The sequence below is a fragment of the Glandiceps talaboti genome, chromosome 2 (assembly GCF_964340395.1).
Source record: "Glandiceps talaboti chromosome 2, keGlaTala1.1, whole genome shotgun sequence".
Classification (NCBI taxonomy): Eukaryota; Metazoa; Hemichordata; class Enteropneusta; family Spengelidae; genus Glandiceps; species Glandiceps talaboti.
Window position 1 is genome coordinate 7291290 of NC_135550.1, and position 18308 is coordinate 7309597.

Genomic DNA, 18308 nt, shown 5'->3' on the forward strand with positions numbered 1-18308 from the left:
TTTCAGAAAGACCTTAGAAATATTTGACCATGAATACAGAATTATCTATCTAGTCACCATGACTCTACTGATAGTAGAAACCTGGAATTGAATCATGGGCCTTTTAGGTCTAAGAGTCCGTTGTTTTTATCCCAATATTTTATTCATAATTTCTATGCATATCATTATGCATATTATTCATTTTTTTAAAATCAATTAATGTCCATAATTAACGAATGCAAATGCATTCAAGATTCCACAATAGTGAGTCGATAACCCAGACATACACTGCTGGGGTCTCGTCTGAGTTTTCTCGTAGTAGAGCCCCCAACGGTGAGAGTCCGGGTAACCGAGACCATAATACTATATAGCATACTTAGAAAATAGTATTTCATTTCATACGTAATATACCTATTATTTCTTCTTTGATATCAACATATAAATTTGATGTTTAGCTTTTCACATTTTTATGACTCTCACGGATCACTTTCTCTGTGGACATCAGGAATTTGTTTTAGCGCAAGAGGGCGGTCGTTCTGTGAGATTGGTGACCAGGTACAGTGCAGGTCGTTTGCATGACCTGCATGGCGACAACATCTTTTGCTCAGTGTCAATAATACAGACTAGAAACGAGTAACATGCAGAGGCGTAACACTTTCTTTTTTAGCATGGAACATAAAACACAAGATAAATAACAACCATGTTTAGAGAGAGTCGCGAATTCTGACATGTTGCAGTGGACCATTTTGCCAACCCTGGTTGCATTCACTCCGGAACTTGTGACCATAATGCATAGTATAGCATGATTGATGGATGTTTTTTTTCTATTTTCTATTTCTACAAAATATATCGGGTTAAAGGTCAAAGGTTAAATAAGCAGTTGACAACTGATTCAACAAGTCGCATGAGTGTTAACTGAAAAAATTTGTTTGTTTTTTAAAAATAAAAGCTAAAAATACCCACCATACTCAATCATTGCAATAACTCGTTATTTATAATTAGCAAGGTGATAAGAAAACACAGGGACATTCCTTGACCACGTGAGGAGACGTGTACAAATATATACCATGTGTTTGATAAGCAGTCTCAAAGACACCGCCATAGTTTTTTTAAACACCGTACTATCTCAAAAGCTACATTGATAGCATGCAGGTATGTTATCTGTGCCCACAACTATTGAGACATAATTCCGTAACTACAGGTTTTGACGACTACTTAGAGTAAAAAAACACACCATGAACTGAATTGAATTATTGGCGTCTCTGTGTGGGTTTTAATACTTGATAAGTGTATGTACATGTGCATTACACTGTCATAAAACATCAAACTATAAGTTTTATTTACTACTCATAATTTACCTAAATTTTATTATCCTCCTTTCAACAGTTGCATTTAAGATCTGCAGAATATTGATTGCTGACTTTCATTTGAGTTGTACAGTTTTTGCAAGTTGTTATTGAAATACAATACACAGACGTTAATACTGGCGCACTAGACCAAAGTCTGATATTGCTACATATATTTATATGAAACATTATGAAATGTTGTTGTTTTTCTAACACGTCTCCGGTGGACACGTCCTCACAAAGATACAATGAAGCGGTAATTTCTCGCATGAGGTGATAAAGGTGGGTTGATAAAGTATAGTATAGTAGTGTTAAAACAAGTGGAAATTTGAATAAATGTACCCTGGGTAAATCTGCCCCGTAATGTCCTCCTAGTAATACATTAATACATATACCTGGTTTCTTAACCAAACCCAGTTGGCGCTGGGTGGGCTCAAGCCAACACCGTTGTAGTAATAGGCCAACCACTAAACTCAGCTACCAAGTACCTCTGTTTCGATGGCAATTACGAATATCATGAGAATATATCAAATAAGTGGGCAAAAAATAAAGTAGTTATATGTCATTTTGTCCATCTATGATTAGTAAGAATATCGCTGTGTGCCATGACACACTTGAAAAATAGCTCAACTAAAATAGTAAGCAATCTTTAAAGATAGTGGTCTGGGTACTTGGCACATTATCTTGTTGAAGGTAGTCCGTACACAGTCTAATGACGTGTCGTCCCCATTACTAGCACGAGACATCAAACCGTGTTTTGATAATAGTTAAGATTATCATCGCCATCTACATGTCCTTTGAGCTTACCCTTTTGGCATAGTGAAAACTATGTCAAAACCAAGCAAAGCCAGCCATACCCTACATGTACATTACTCGTGATACTAGTTCTCATGATAATTGTCGATATATTACCGTGTTGATGTGCCTCTGTGTAGACATTTGTACTAAAATGTCAGTATTGAGCAACAGGTTAACTTTTCACCCACTTGATACATATTATGTTACTTGATAAAAAAGACAGGGAGACAGACAGACAGACAGACAGACAGACAGACAGACAGACAGACAGACAGACAGACAGACAGACAGACAGACAGACAGAGACGTAGACAGATAAACATACATGCACGCACAGATTTACATTGTACAGATATAGCCACAAATACACACACAGGCAGACGCACACACATAGGGACACACAGAGACAGACACTTGCACATGCACATACATACATACATACATACATGTACAGATACAAACACAATTAGACACACATGTAGACACACACAGATAGACACACATACATGTACACACACACACACACACACTACTGACACACATACACACGAACATACATGCATCAATTATGCCACATTGATGACGTCATTAATTGTTCAATGTAGATTTTTTTTATAATCGCTTATAAAGTTAAAAATTAACTACAGTAACTAATCACTATAGTAGAAACAAAGTATGCAAGGGATAAAAACAGAACACACAAAAAAAGACGAACAGAAAAATAAAAAAAAATAGGGTAGGTAGGTCGGAATTTTAGTTTATTTCACTTGAAATTTGTTACTTAACTGACCCTAAGATAAGATACTCGTTGAGTTTGATGAGGTGTAAAAAGAAGTCAATGAAGACTTTTATAAGTTAAGTAGATGAACACGTTATACAGACTGTACTCAGTGTTATAGTCTAAAAAGACCTGGGTTCTCTCTGGAATACGATTAAAAAAACCATGAGGCAAAGGTACGAAGGTGTACACGGGTATAGAAGTAATTTGTTACCATTTAACCTTTTTTGCATGCAAACAAATGTTTAGGGTCGGGGGTTTCAACTAGGGTCGGTCGGGTTATCGAAAACATGTATTTTACTATTTCTTTATTTGGCCTAAATTGAAAAAGAGTAGCATGGCAAGCTCACATTCTTAGACTTATTCTATGGGACAAATTACACCAATTTCCAATATTGTTTTTACATCAAATACATCAAAACAAAACATAATTCTCGATAATTTTTTTTACAGATAATTCATAACTAGTAAATGTACATATTAAAGTTCATTGTAAGCAGTTTTAGATCTAGAGATCTGAATTGAAAAATTGACTGTTTAAACGGAAAACCGGATACATACAAATCTAATTTGAAAAAAGAGTTAAATATAGTCCAACAAGATTCAGTAATATTTCGTACAATTTTCGAATTTTCGGTAACAAATGTTGTAAGTTTATTTTCATTTGTTTGCATTTGTAAATAGTCCGGCAATTCTTTTACAATGGAAGACAAGTTTGTGAAAAAGAAATCATTACCATGACAACAAAATTACGAAAAAGCTGACTTCATTTGTTTGCATCTATACGTTGTCCGATTACTATAATCGGATAACGATTTATAAAAAAAAATTCATTACCATGACAACAAAATCATGTTACATTTTACTGAATTATGCAGTAAATTGGCACGGATAAAATTATCTAACAAACTGCAATACATTATAAGATCTTGATTTTTGTCTTGGACCGAAGTGACAACAACAATTTCTTGCTAAATTTCAAACCTACATGACTGTAAAAATAACCTTTTTTTTCGACGAATATCAAATTGAAAAACTAACATTTTCAAAGTGGGTAAAACTTCTAGTTTGCATGACACCATAGTACCACATACGAGCCAAATTAAACTCGTTCGAACAAAAAAATGTGGGATGTATACCCTGGTCGTTCTACGTCACGACATTGTGTGTCTACGTCATTGGTTCTGTGGTGCTCAAAGTACCATGAGTCAAAATGTTTGAAGCTGACATTATTTTTCCATTAAACATACATTGTCTTTGCGTGGGCAGAATTGTATATTCTTCTTTATTCAGCCGGAAAATACTCGCGACCTAAGGGGTTTTGTCACTTTTCATGTTCGACTCGAAGTGAAAAGGCCCCTTTGGTCATTCGTATTTTTTATTGACTGAGCTAAAGTGATATTTGAGAATTACATTGAATATGTAATTGTCAAAATACATTTAACAGTTGTCACTGTAGCACAAAATACAAAGGTACCAATATAAAAGTATAAGAAAACTGGCATATTTAAAAAAATTTCACATTAGATGACTTCTCATAAAAATCGTGTTTTGAAAGTGCGTTGGAGCAGTAAAAGTGCAACAACAATGTCCCTGAACAAGCGAATGAACGAAAATGAATACTTTGATAATAAAAAGGTGATTGCATTGCATAAAATATACAAAATTGGAAACAAAAAATTCGAAATATCTTCAATGTTCTTGAGGTTTACAAGGTGTTTTTTTACCAACTCAGTTACACAGTTGTCTGGTATGTCTAATGACTTATATATATGGTCTTAGACAGAGAGATGCTGAAAAAAAACAGTCGCCCATGACAACCAATACTGTATAACCTAGTCGCTGATTGGCGTAGACGAATCATTTCCACGTGAGTTTTGAGTTATTGACCAATGAAGTCTATTATTGTATAGAGTTTATTTATACTTTCGTATCATCGTTTAAACTGTCTTGGTAACTGTGCCTGTCATGATCGTCATAATCATTGTACATTTGTACTGCTGTGGTCGCGACGTACGGATTATTGTGTTGGTTATTGAGATTCGCTAACAGATTGAATTCCTTGTGTTCGTTTTCTTGTGCACGTTTCTCCTGTCGCTCCAGTCGTCTCCTTTCTTTCCTTTCCTGACGTTGCTTTTCTTTTTCAATTTCTGCGTCTTTCCCGGCCTGGCATTTCATGCAGCATTTTTTCAGAGAAAGCAAAAGGGCAGATATAATATATGTGAAGCCGGCCAGCATGAACGATGCGCTGTATGAACCTGTCTTATCATATAATCGACCTACAGGTTACAACAAGAAACCAGCTTTGTAGCAATTGAATTTTACACGCACTACTGGTGTAAGTACTGTAAATGTACTTACCACTACTAGTGTAAATACTGTCAGTGTACTTACCTACCAATAGTGTAAATACTGTCAGTGTACTTACCTACCAATAGTGTAAATACTGTAAATGTACTTACCACTACTGTACTGTAAATGTACTTACCTACCAATAGTGTAAATACTGTAAATGTACTTACCACTACTGGTGTAAATACTGTAAATGTACTTACCACTACTGGTGTAAATACTGTCAGTGTACTTACCTACCAATAGTGTAAATACTGTAAATGTACTTACCTACCAATAGTGTAAATACTGTCAGTGTACTTACCTACCAATAGTGTAAATACTGTAAATGTACTTACCACTACTGGTGTAAATACTGTAAATGTACTTACCACTACTAGTGTAAATACTGTCAGTGTACTTACCTACCAATAGTGTAAATACTGTAAATGAACTTACCACTACTGTACTGTAAATGTACTTACCTACCAATAGTGTAAATACTGTAAATGTACTTACCACTACTGGTGTAAATACTGTAAATGTACTTACCACTACTGGTGTAAATACTGTCAGTGTACTTACCTACCAATAGTGTAAATACTGTAAATGTACTTACCTACCAATAGTGTAAATACTGTAAATGAACTTACCACTACTGTATTGTAAATGTACTTACCTACCAATAGTGTAAATACTGTAAATGTACTTACCACTACTGTATTGTAAATGTACTTACCTACCAATAGTGTAAATACTGTAAATGTACTTACCACTACTGTACTGTAAATGTACTTACCTACCAATAGTGTAAATACTGTAAATGTACTTACCACTACTGTACTGTAAATGTACTTACCTACCAATAGTGCAAATACTGTAAATGTACTTACCACTACTGTACTGTAAATGTACTTACCTACCAATAGTGTAAATACTGTAAATGTACTTACCACTACTGTACTGTAAATGTACTTACCTACCAATAGTGTAAATACTGTAAATGAACTTACCACTACTGTACTGTAAATGTACTTACCTACTACTGGTGTAAATAATGTGAATGTACTAACTTACCACTAGTGTAAATACTGCAAATGTACTTACCACCAGTGTACTGTAAATGTACTTACCACTACTGTACTGTAAATGTACTTACCTACTACTGGTGTAAATACTATAAATGTACTAACTTACCACTAGTGTAAATACTGAAATATACTTACCACCAGTGTACTGTAAATGAACTTACCTACCACTAGTGTAAATATTGTATTAATACCTGAAATATGTTCAACAACCACTTGTGTGAATCTGCTTACCTGCCACTGGTGCGCCAACAAGATGGCCAAGACCGTAAACAAGCAGGGTTATACCCATACCAGTGGGTAGGTCTGTGTCCTTGACTAAAGTCTTCATCACTACCATAGTCATTGGATTATAGAAACCGCTTAATACACCATACAGAACAGCATAAATCATAATGCGGGCATAGCTAAAACCCAACGGTCCAAATGCTATCGTGATAACACCAATCATGTAAATCGTAACCACGAATAATGTGTAAGGTGTAACCCATCCTCTACTGATGGGTATACCGTGTGTTATTCGGCCAATGAAACCAGTGATACCAATAACGGACACAATCCAGGCCGCTTTGCCATGAGGAACACCGAGATACACAGCACGTGGGACTAAGTGGACAAGAGGTGTGAAGGTACTGAAACCAAGGAAGAAGACAGCTATCACATAAATCGAAAACAGGTAGTTTCTTTTCCATAAACTGCAATCCATTCCTTTCGACTGCGGTCTGATCTTTCGTTTTGAGCTCTTCTTGCCCCTTCCTTTTTTCTTTTTATCTTCAGATGGCTGCACGAACACATGGTCCGGCAAGTCTTTCCTGAGTGGAGGTTGTCTCATTAATGCAGCGAATACGCACAGATTCATGTTGAGAGCACTGATAAGAAACAGCGCCCCCCTCCAACCCAAATGTTCGACCATGAAATGGCACATAGGCGGGAAGATAACTACTCCAAATGAAGCCCCAGCAAACGCAATACCGTTACCCATGGCATGCTTCTGTTGGAAATACCAGCCAATTAAAAGAATGACTGGTATAGCAACCAAACCATATGCACCACCTGTAGAATATAATGCAAATTTTAAAATCAAACAGTTGTTCAAAAAAGTTGTGTTTATATACATGTAGTTGCAAATTTACTAGCCATTTGGACAATTAGATAGGTACGTAGCTTCATATCTAAGTGAAAGAGTGGTGGAAACACGCAGAGGCAGACGTATACAGACAGACAGACAGACAGACAGACAGACAGACAGACAGACAGACAGACAGACAGACAGACATAACGATATGGTGCAAAAACTCAAAAGGTGTACAGGTGTTTTTATTTTTATCTTTGATTATGCATAATGTCAAACACTCATGAACTGGTTTGAATTAAGTTGACGATTATGAAAAAAAATGTAGCGTAGTCAGCTTACCTGTGATTACACCGAAAGTTATGTACAAAAATGGCACACTGGTAGCGAAGGAACTGAGCAGTAATCCTAGGCTGGAGATGATAGCACCAACGAAAATAACTGGACGAGCTCCAAATCTATTGCTGAGAGCAGACGCAACGGGACCTATAAAATACATATCAGATAAAAAGACGTTCGTAAAATACAGTATATCACAATATCGGGCATCCAGAGCATATACATCATGCCCCCCCCCCCACCTTCCCCGCCAAACCATGCACAAGCAATAATTTAGTCTGAAAAATAAGATTTTCCAGTTTTTTTATGAGACTAGTACATAACACTCTACTATCTGAATGTGATATAACATGATGTTTTAAACCCTTGAAAAAACACATACCAGTTTTATATATATATATATATATTTTTTTTTTTTGGCCATTTCTTTTTTAAAAAGTGACTTCTTTATTTCACATACCGGCGACTATATGTCCCACTTTAAGAAAGAACAGTTAGGATTGAGAGTGTGGACTGTGGGGTTTGGAGGCTTCACGTAGACTTCCAAACTAAGAATCTTATCATAGCACATGTTATGATAAAAGGATATCCTTTCTCATGCAAAAGCTTAGCGTCTGGTACATTCTGACACGGTCATGGAGTTGTTCTTACATTTGTTGTGCTGTGGTTTTAACCAGCCTAGCATGAAAGGCAATTAAGGTTACAATTACTAATATTATCATTGAGAGAACTCAGATTCAAAGGAAACCTCTATTTTAAGTTCTAACATGAAAAGTATATCTTAGGACAGTAAAAAAAGGGACCCCTTGCCCGCGGACCCTCCCCATACAGCTACCCCCTTCACCCACCTTTCCCGGGGTGTTAGAGTCTATTTTTTTACTTACTGGCAAAGAAAGTCATTGACATCATGATTGACACAATCCAAGATACCATCTGAGCGTCTACCTCAAAATATTCTCGAAATTTGACAAAAAAGATGCCAAAGGCTTCCGTCAGTCCAGGCGTAAATAAGAAGATGCCAAACCCACAGGCGGCAACGACCCAGCCATACCCTCCATCGGGGGATTGGTAGATATGGATCGGACCTTCTCCAGCCATCTTGATTTCTACTGTTGCGATATGTCTGAAAGAAAACACACAGGTTAAATGAAATAATTACAATCAGGATGTATGAAAGGTTAGTGATCCATGAACACGAAATAGTCAAAGTGCATGTCCTAAACAAAAAAGTACGATATCACTAGTCTTACTTGTGACAACGTAGTAATTTTGTAAATCATTGGCACACTTCGTTCCATGTCAAGCAGACGACATTGGAGGTCAAATCTAGAGCACCATTCGCATTGGCAGAGTTAACCCCTCACTATTTTCAGTTTTGATTTTTATTCATTCTGGCATTCCGTGAATATAAGAATATGGTCTGGAGATTTTTGTAACAGTTACAAAGGGGATACGTCATATATACAGGTCGATAGCAGAGAATGAATAAATGAATTTGTAATAAATACGTAAACCCAGTGTAAATTCGGTGCACCGCATACTTCCAACGCTCAGTAGTCTAGCACTAAGTTCTGATAGGCACAAAAACTGAAGAAGGGTGCCCTCAAAGTTGGAGCTCGATGGCCGACGCTATAGTCATGCAAAATTATGATATCACATTTGCCATAATTAGTCATGGTTACTTGCTATTGATGTATCTATCTATCTTCTTAGTTGTTATGAATTAAATAAGCTACTATTTAATTAAAATCTAATTTAATTAATTACTGGGCGTTCCATTCTGATTATTTTAAATTAAAAAGCGCTGGTTTAACTAAAAATCTTATTTCATTACACTACTGACAAACTGCAATGAGTGTTTTACATGTATATTATCTGTGATTTTAATTTTTAAAAATTTTGTTTAATTAAAATCGTGGAAAATGTCTATGAAATCGTGTATGAGTTCGTTATTACTAAATTTTTGACTTTTTCATTTACCGTAGCTTCACTAAAACTGTCGAATCAGCTTTTCGCAAGTGTGAGTTATGTTAGTACGGTTTGCTGAGTAGAATAACACGATCAAGCCCTGCAGCGGACCAGATGGGACACTAAATGAGTATTATCATAAGGGTTCATTAATGGTATATCATAATTGAACGCGTTTGTAAACGCTTTGCGAGTCACAATCTAAGCTTCACAATGACAAATGTTCCTATTTTGAAGAGAATGTTGGTTGTTATGGTAACCCGTAGATTTATAGAAATAATTTATATCTATAACCAATCTGAATATTTGTGTCAACGCAGGATCTTTTGTGAAGCTCTCTGTACCTCCCTCTCCCCTCTCTCTCTCTCCCTTCTCTCTTTCCTTCCCTCCCTCTCCCCTCTCTCCCTCCTCCTTCTCTCTTTCCTTCCCTCCCTCAACCCCCCCTCCCCCCTCCCCCCCTCTCTCTCTCTCTCTCTCTCTCTCTCTCTCTCTCTCTCTCTCTCTCTCTCTCTCTCTCTCTCTCTCTCTCTCTCTCTCTCTCTCTATTTTAAATGATTGGAAAGCATTCGTAAACTGTACTGCTTTCTTATTATTATCATTGACAGTACAGGCAACAGGTGTCACTTTTGTCAATGTTTTCTAGGCAGTCAAAATGAACGTTACGAAAAGCTTCAAGGTCGCTTTGGGTATACTAGAGAAATTTAGGTGCCCCACAAGGAAGAAACGTTTACGTTTCATCCTTGTCTCATACCTGTTATTTACAAGCTTACAAGCTTCTGACTCGCTTAGACTATTGTAACTGTCTCCATTCTGGTTGCCCTCGCTGCCGCAAGTCTTATCTGTAACGTTAAAAAGTCCCAACCTCTCGTGCAATAACTTCATTAGTTAACTATTAGTTATCATATTCACTACAAAGCTTCATCTATCAGCTTCAATTCAGTTGTGGGTTCTGGACCGCATTACCTCTCTGACCCCCTTCATCGATATACTCCACAAGACAAGACAAGACAATCCGCTCTTCCTCTGATTCTTCGTCTCCCAAGGGTAGAGACCTTTGGTAAGAGATCTTTCTCTCACATCAGCCCTGCATCAATGAACCATCTTCCTTTCGATCTCCGTCACTCCAAGTCTCTTACATCCTTCCGCCGTTCTCTCAAAACCTATGTCTTTAAACATTAGGCTCAGCCTTCTCCAATTACCCAGTATCTATTGTCTGCGAATCCACTTTCCCTCTGCAATACAGTAAAATCTATCCAGCGCTTCTTCTTCGCCTCGAGCTCTGCTTGCAGAGATTAGTCGCCTTATTTTTATGTTATTGGGTATTTTCTATTAGGTTGTAAAGCTTGCCTTAACATTTTAATCGTCGTCGTCTTTTGCCGAATATATACATGATGTAATTGAACTAACGAATTCTTGATAACATTAAAATGCAACATGTCAGTATCCTAGATATATATGGCCCTGAGATTTGTAAATTTTCATTGCAAATACAGATCAGATCGGAAATTAGTGTCGAGGCAATTCAAGGTCACGGTATTTATACATGTTTCTCTGCATGTTTACCTTTTGTAACAACAATTTCAATGATATGTTCTCCCAACTGCGAAAGTAATAGTCTTGTCCCCCTTCAACAATCTTTGCGAAGGGCCTTCTAAAATTGAGTCTAGGGCGAAGTCACCCTAGTTATATTCTAATCCATAGAGAACATATCAAAAATGACCAACACAGATACTAGAGTACTGTTTTGTCAACAATCAGGATAAACTCTTAAATATGCTCATTCATCACATCCACAAAGGTCAATCTCCGACCTTTCCTAAATATTATGCAAGCGTTTGTTCCAAAATTTGCCGGGATCAAATCAAAAGCGTCGATTTAATGAATACTAAAAATCCTATTTAATTAAACTACTGACCATTTAATACAATGAGTGTTTACATGCTATTATTTCTTGAAATTATGGGTCTAGTAAAAGGTATGGTCAGTTAGGGAGTAATCCTATTGAGACTTTATAAACGATAAACTGTTACCAAAGTTAACGTTATAACATTACAAGTGGGTGTCATGCAACGACTGATCATTTTCCCTCGGTCTAATTAAGTACTGGTCAAGCAACTTTATACTTTGGGGTTTCCTTTTTTAAGGTTTCCGAAGTGGATGATCTCACACTGAATAGAAACAGTGCTCGAAGTCGTGTAACATCTAAGTTTTCAAACTGTTAAACAGGTCAGTGGTCAGATATTGTCGAGGCTGAAAATACGGTACAACAGCAAATTAAATGTTGTATGCTCTGAACTTGTGGGTTTTCTGTCAAGGATAATAGTACCTTATCCGACAAGTATGTTTTACCAATACACAATGTAAAACTCATCCCAAACTTCATAACCCATCAATTATCAACTGGCACATTTTCTTGCATTCACATTCAAAGAAACTTACCTCGACAGACAGACAGACAGACAGACAGATACTTACACTGATACAGACACGTGTTAACACATACACACAGTGTAATCATTGCATGGTGTAAAATAGGTAATCAGTACATATGATGACATACATACGATTCTGTGTATGTAATGGAATGTGGTGGCTGAATGCCAGTTTAAAATTACTGATTGTATAAATATGTATTCCTGTTTGAAACATTAGGTGAAGCTTAGTTTGATAATTTTATCGACTTACCGAAACTACATTCGTGATCCACCCGTTATATTGGTAACCTATCTAGTCGTAGAATGTCTAAATAGACGTATATGTATATTTTTCAACTTATATACTGATCGCCTATCTGTTACAAAAACAGGATAGAGCACGTTCGTACTGCCAGATTTACGCAACAACTTATTTTTGTTTTTCTTTATCTAGTATTAAAAGCATACCACTCTATTCCTGTGTTTGCGTATTTACAACTTCTGTGTGACATCAGAGGAAATGTCACATTCTGTCACGTCAATGTCACGTGATATTGATTTCGATAAACCTTCCCCTCACGGACGCGACAAGCAGTCGGTAGAATGGAAGCTAAAGGTGGTAGCAAGGTCCACTCATATCAAAGATACAAACACTGTGACGTATGAATGCAAAATACAAATATGTGATACCATAGAATGATTCACACCTCAGTAGTGGTGACTGGTCTGAGTTCACACGCAATACTAAGCAAACTCGTTATTTACGTTCGGACGTGACGTTGGTCAGAAAGGTGATCTGTACTATGCTCTAACTGAATAAGGAATATGGGTGTGTCTTTGTGTGTGTGTGTGTGTGTGTGTGTGTGTGTGTGTGTATGTATGTATGTATGTATGTATGTATGTAAGTGTGTGTGTGTGTATGTATGTGTGTGTTTGTCTGTCTGTCTGTCTGTCTGTCTGTCTGTCTGTCTGTCTGTCTGTCTGTCTGTCTATCTGTCTATCTGTCTATCTGTCTGTCTGTCTGAAATAGTAAATCCCACTCTAGTTTTAATACGTCTGAAAAAAACATGACCGAGACTTAATTTGATATACAGAGAGGTTATGTCACACATTGGGGATACTATCTCATGTAAAGCTACGGAAATAAGGTTGGTGGCGACAGATCTGAGTACTGTCTAATGATACGTAAATAAATAGTACGTAAACTCAGAAGTCGAGTACTGTTTGTTTTTGTATACTAGTAAAATTAAAAATATCCTACCTCCTGTTAAGATGTCTTTAGAATTTGAAAAGAAAAGTTAATATAAGGATGATAATACATTATCGACAGTTTCGAAATTATTCCGAGACAAATACCCTGATTAAAAGTAGTTGAACTACCCCCACCCCCCCCCCAAAAAAAAAAAAAGAAAAAAGAAAAAAAAGAAAAGAAAAAAAAGGTTATTGTTTCTGGTCAGCATGCGCATCACGTTGGTCTTTCTTTTGTGTGTTTGTCCAGCCCATGCACTCTGCAGATCCAGGGGGAACACAAAAATAACCCTCCCTAGTTCAGTGAAGACAACTGCAGAGCCAATCATGAACAAGCAAATGACATCTGCTCCACATACACACTTGCTCTACAGTACTAAATAAAAAGAACAGTAACTGCCATAAATAGTAGATTGAGTGACAGGTTTGTTAAGAGAAAAAAAGCGCGTCGTCACATCATTTTAGACAAACTGTCTTTTTTTTCTTGGCCTAACATTTCAAAATATGAATGTTACTCAGTAGTATAGCACAAATGGGAAAACCCGTTTTAGCGTTTGGAAAATTGTTTTAGTTTAAAACTATCCTATAAATTATGACCAGAAGTGTAATATAAACACATTTGACGAGTCGTTGGTGTTAATGAATTAAAAACTATGATTATGAATCAAAATATGTATTGTTTATAAGTTTTTTGGCCTCGATCTGATAACTACTATCAAGTTTTGATATTGTTGGATTGTATATTCATGATAAGTATTGTGATCTGTGCAATGCAAGGTCATCCACACACACACACACACACACACACACACACACACACACACACACACACACAGAGTAAAATTGTAGCATAACAGAAATAATTATATGAATCGGAAATGTGGCGAAAAAAATTGTGCATTTGCTATAGCATGCCCTCAAAAAAGTAGGTTATAGGTAGCTCGTGAAATACCGCTCTGACCCTAAGGCAAACATATCGGTAAGAATACCCCTTCTATGATGGTTTGATGAAGAGTAAAGCCAGTAACTACGACGAAGACCAATACAGTTTTCCCATATCAACATGCATGTAGTATGCCACTGTACACATCCAACGTGAACTGTAGTCTGTGTTAATGAAAGCATCTGGGTGTTTTTAGAAATCAAATCAAATCAAAGTACCAATAATGTTCAGACAAAAACAGAAAGTTACACATAATTACAAGTTACAAGATAGAGTTACTAATATAATATTCTAGGACATAAACTTGATTCTCGTAATTTCTGCTCCTGTAATCATGTTATGTCGATGCCAAGAATGCCAATCAACTTTGACACCAAGTAAGATTACCATAGTAACCAACGTAGGAGAATTTGTAACATGGAAATATTTTATATAGTTGGCTTTAGATTTGGTGACATATCAGCAACACGCCATCTTTTAAATCTGGCCTCAGACAAATGACTTTCGTTTCGTTCACCAATTAATACCATTCATTACGAATTTTGCTTCGTATCATAAGTTACATTCGTTCTTACAAAATCTAAAGAAATTTCTGTTCGTGTGTCAGATTTGAAACAACCGCCAGTGTTATCACTCAGAAAGACATGTCGGTCAGTGAACACTCAATTCAAATCTTTTAACTCGCAATTGTTTATTCCTGTTAGCCTTATATCCTCGTTGTTAACAACACAACTGTAAATCACCTTTGACAGTTGTCGTATATTCACACGGGTTATATTAACATATATTCCATCAACTGATGTCATAGAAATTCGATAACTTGACTTGTTGGATCAACAATCTCAATGGATCATGACGTCATCGATTGGATCAGTTTTATGTGTACATAGTTTAACATCCAGTCCTACGATAGTATCAACATGACAGACTCTCGGACCAGAAAAAACCCTAAATTATCGCATTTAGAAGTTTGTCTAATAAAATAATGAATCAAACGAAATCGGTCTTTGGAATGAGAATGTAACAAAAATGACTTCTTATAAAATAATCAATGCAAAAATAGACAAATCATTTTGTTTAGCTAAACATTAAAATATAGCAATTATAGTAAGATTTCTGTCAAGTCAGACGATAAAATGTAGCAATGTTAGTAAGATTTTTGTTTAGTCAGACGATAAAATGTAGCAATACAAAGACACGGCTTTCTTTTTCCCAGGAACATAAGATTTGATGCGAACATTGCCGTCATCGGGGAGGATTTGCGACAAACTGAGTTTGTTACTGATTTTTAAACGGATAAAATTACATACATAAAACCCTGATTAAATTATTCTAGTATAATGTTAATGTTAATGTATGTCTTCAATGCCAATGGCAAATACAAATTGTCGTTCGACAGTACACAATACAGTTAACGGCAAATTGGAAGGGGATGGGGACCTCCGACTTTTTAGTATATGTAGACTAAATTATGACATCAAACGTTTTTGTAAGTAATGGTATAGCTAAGTATGCTTCAGTGAATAGAATACTACACGGATTGTTTAATGAAAGACAGCAAAACTTAAATCCCTCCCCTCCCACCACCACCACCACCACCACCACCACCACCACCACCACATCATCTCCACCAAAAAAGGTATACAACCAGCTTGTTCCTTCAAACATCACTAATTGCCAACAGTAACGAAAAATGTAGCATCAGCCACTTTCAAAGTACTTTAATTTTACAACGACCTCAACAAGTCGATCGTGACATTTGGCCAGACAGAGAGATGATCCGATGACATCTGAGTCCGACTTCCATTCTCTCAAAGTTTAATAAGTTATCTAAGGACAAGATAAATCATACAATGCTATGAAATAGTCAATGGGGTGTCTCACTAATTGCTGGTATACTAACAACAGATAACGGCAAAAGTTATCAATCGATTTCTATCTCAAATCTCCGTCTGTAAACAGTACATTGCAGCTGATTTATCGTCAAAACGTGAAATCGTGCCATATTTTCACCCCTAAGGCCAAAAAACAACTTGTTGAATTTTAATATGAAAATTTCTGAATGTAAATGATGACGGGGATTGAAATGGTTCCGAAATTGTATTCCTTTTGAATCCGAACAATAAAGATTTGATACAACCTGTTTTGTCTCGAATTTTGAAAATCTGCATGATAATTTCTGTTTTTACCTTGAATAAATCTAAAAGAGAAGTGTATCATCCTGCACAAAATATTGGATGAAGGATAGGGATTTTGCCGTGTTTGGTACAAGGTTATGTGATTCCGTTCCATTAGTCTTAGATTTGAAATGTTTTAAATAACATATAATTGAACAACTTTAAGAGAGAGCTCAAGGCGTACATTAAAGAAAACACTATTGCCATCTGTATAAATGTATTATTTTAAATATAACGGCTCTTTTTAGATAATTTGTAACTGCTAATTGTACCTTTTTAAAAAAATTGTTTTTATATCTTTGTTTTTTTAAATAACACCTCGTTTATTTTGTTGTCATCTTGTACAGTGCTTTTGAATAATTAGTTTGAATAATATAAGACAATGCTCTTCAGAAAATAAATACATTTTTTAAGTTCCCAAATCCTTCCATGTCTGCAGATACAATTCTTTCACTTTTTATCAGTTGACAAATTCGAAAAGTCTTTTTTTTGTCAACTTGATGCAACCTAATAAAGTGAAGTTCCTCTTTGCTTAAAAATTTTGACGATAACTGATTCAGATCTATAACTTTTAAGCCCCTGAAATCAAAATAGATCTGCGGCATCGTTTATCTTCTTATAATAAATTCCCGAGTTTGTTGAATATCTTTTCAATGTGAACAACCTGGTGACACTTTGCAGTGTTGTCTTTGTGTATAAAGTTGAAGAGAGCTTTAACTTCGTTATTCATCACTGCTATCTTATCTTGTCATCATCAACAAGCATTGTCTTGGCCAATTAGCATAATTCATTAACGTAGCTTCTTTCTATGACTTGCCAATTTTGATAACACGGTATCTCCTAATTGATGATCCACTGGGTTTAATTGCCATTGATAAATATAAAATGCTCCAAATATCGTCAATTGGAATATTTCGATAAAAGATAATAAAGGCATGACTAGATAGCCGAGGAATGACATTTTTCTTCAGTATTTTGCCTATATTGTTTTATTTCAGTACTCTTTTTAACCAAGAATATTAGTTCAACTTTTGAGCTGAAAGGATTTTTTTCTCTCTTTCAAGTAACACCAATGTAACACACCTGTATGAATTAGTCGTTAACTATGCATTAAATGAAATGTAGAAAGGGCTTTCATTTTAAGGTGTATTTGATGGCGTCTTCACCGTTTCTCTGTATTTTCACTTGCAACTGAAATCACTTGAGTAGAAACAAAAAAGTCGTCTGGCGGTACAAAAACTTCAGTAACATTGCTACATTTTATCGTCCGGCTTGACAACGTTGCTACATTTTGTCGTCTAGCTTAACAAAAATCTTACTAACACTGCTACATTTTCTATCGTCTGGCTACACAAAAATCTCACTAACGCTGCTTCTTTTCGTCACCTAACGTAACTAACAAAATCCCTACCTACATTGCTATACTTAGCTTCAGACCACTATATTCATAGTTGCCTGAGATTTAGCTAACCTTATCTTAGCATATTATCACCAAATTATACTTTTCAGGCTCTCAGACAATAACATGTGCAAAGTTAGTAAGATTTTGTTAAGGCAGACAACATAATGTAACAATATTAGTAAGATTTTCGTCATGCGAGACGGTGATTTGTTTGTACTTTAAGTGATTTCCATTGTGATATGCTTTGTACGCTCTCTAGGCCTGTTAGTGCCTTTCTCGAAAATAAACCAATCAGCAACGATATAATATTAGCTAAATGCTACAACAACGTCTCACATGCATTGACAGTATTATAAGCCATTATTGCCTGTAAAGCATTAAGAGTAAATAACCTCAAGTGTTTTATTACCACGCCTCAGTTTATT

General features: G+C 36.0%; 1 protein-coding gene across 1 annotated transcript; it reads right to left on the reverse strand.

The window, feature by feature from the left end:
- Nucleotides 1-4821: 4821 nt before the first annotated feature.
- On the reverse strand, nucleotides 4822-8829 carry LOC144453734 (monocarboxylate transporter 12-like). The gene is made up of 4 exons (XM_078145075.1): nucleotides 8616-8829; nucleotides 7735-7878; nucleotides 6555-7373; nucleotides 4822-5180 (listed from the first exon to the last, which is right to left on the reverse strand). Exons 1-4 carry the CDS (start codon nucleotides 8827-8829, stop codon nucleotides 4822-4824), a joined length of 1536 nt encoding a protein of 511 aa, XP_078001201.1.
- Between the last annotated feature and the right edge of the window lie 9479 nt (nucleotides 8830-18308).

Coding starts and splice junctions, on each gene's coding strand:
- LOC144453734 (XM_078145075.1), bottom strand. CDS start 8,829: ATGGCTGGAGAAGGTCCGATCCATATCTACCAATCCCCCGATGGAGGG. Junction 7,879..8,615: donor GTCAATGACTTTCTTTGCCA/GTAAGTAAAAAA, acceptor TGTATTTTATAG/GTCCCGTTGCGTCTGCTCTC. Junction 7,374..7,734: donor AACTTTCGGTGTAATCACAG/GTAAGCTGACTA, acceptor TATATTCTACAG/GTGGTGCATATGGTTTGGTT.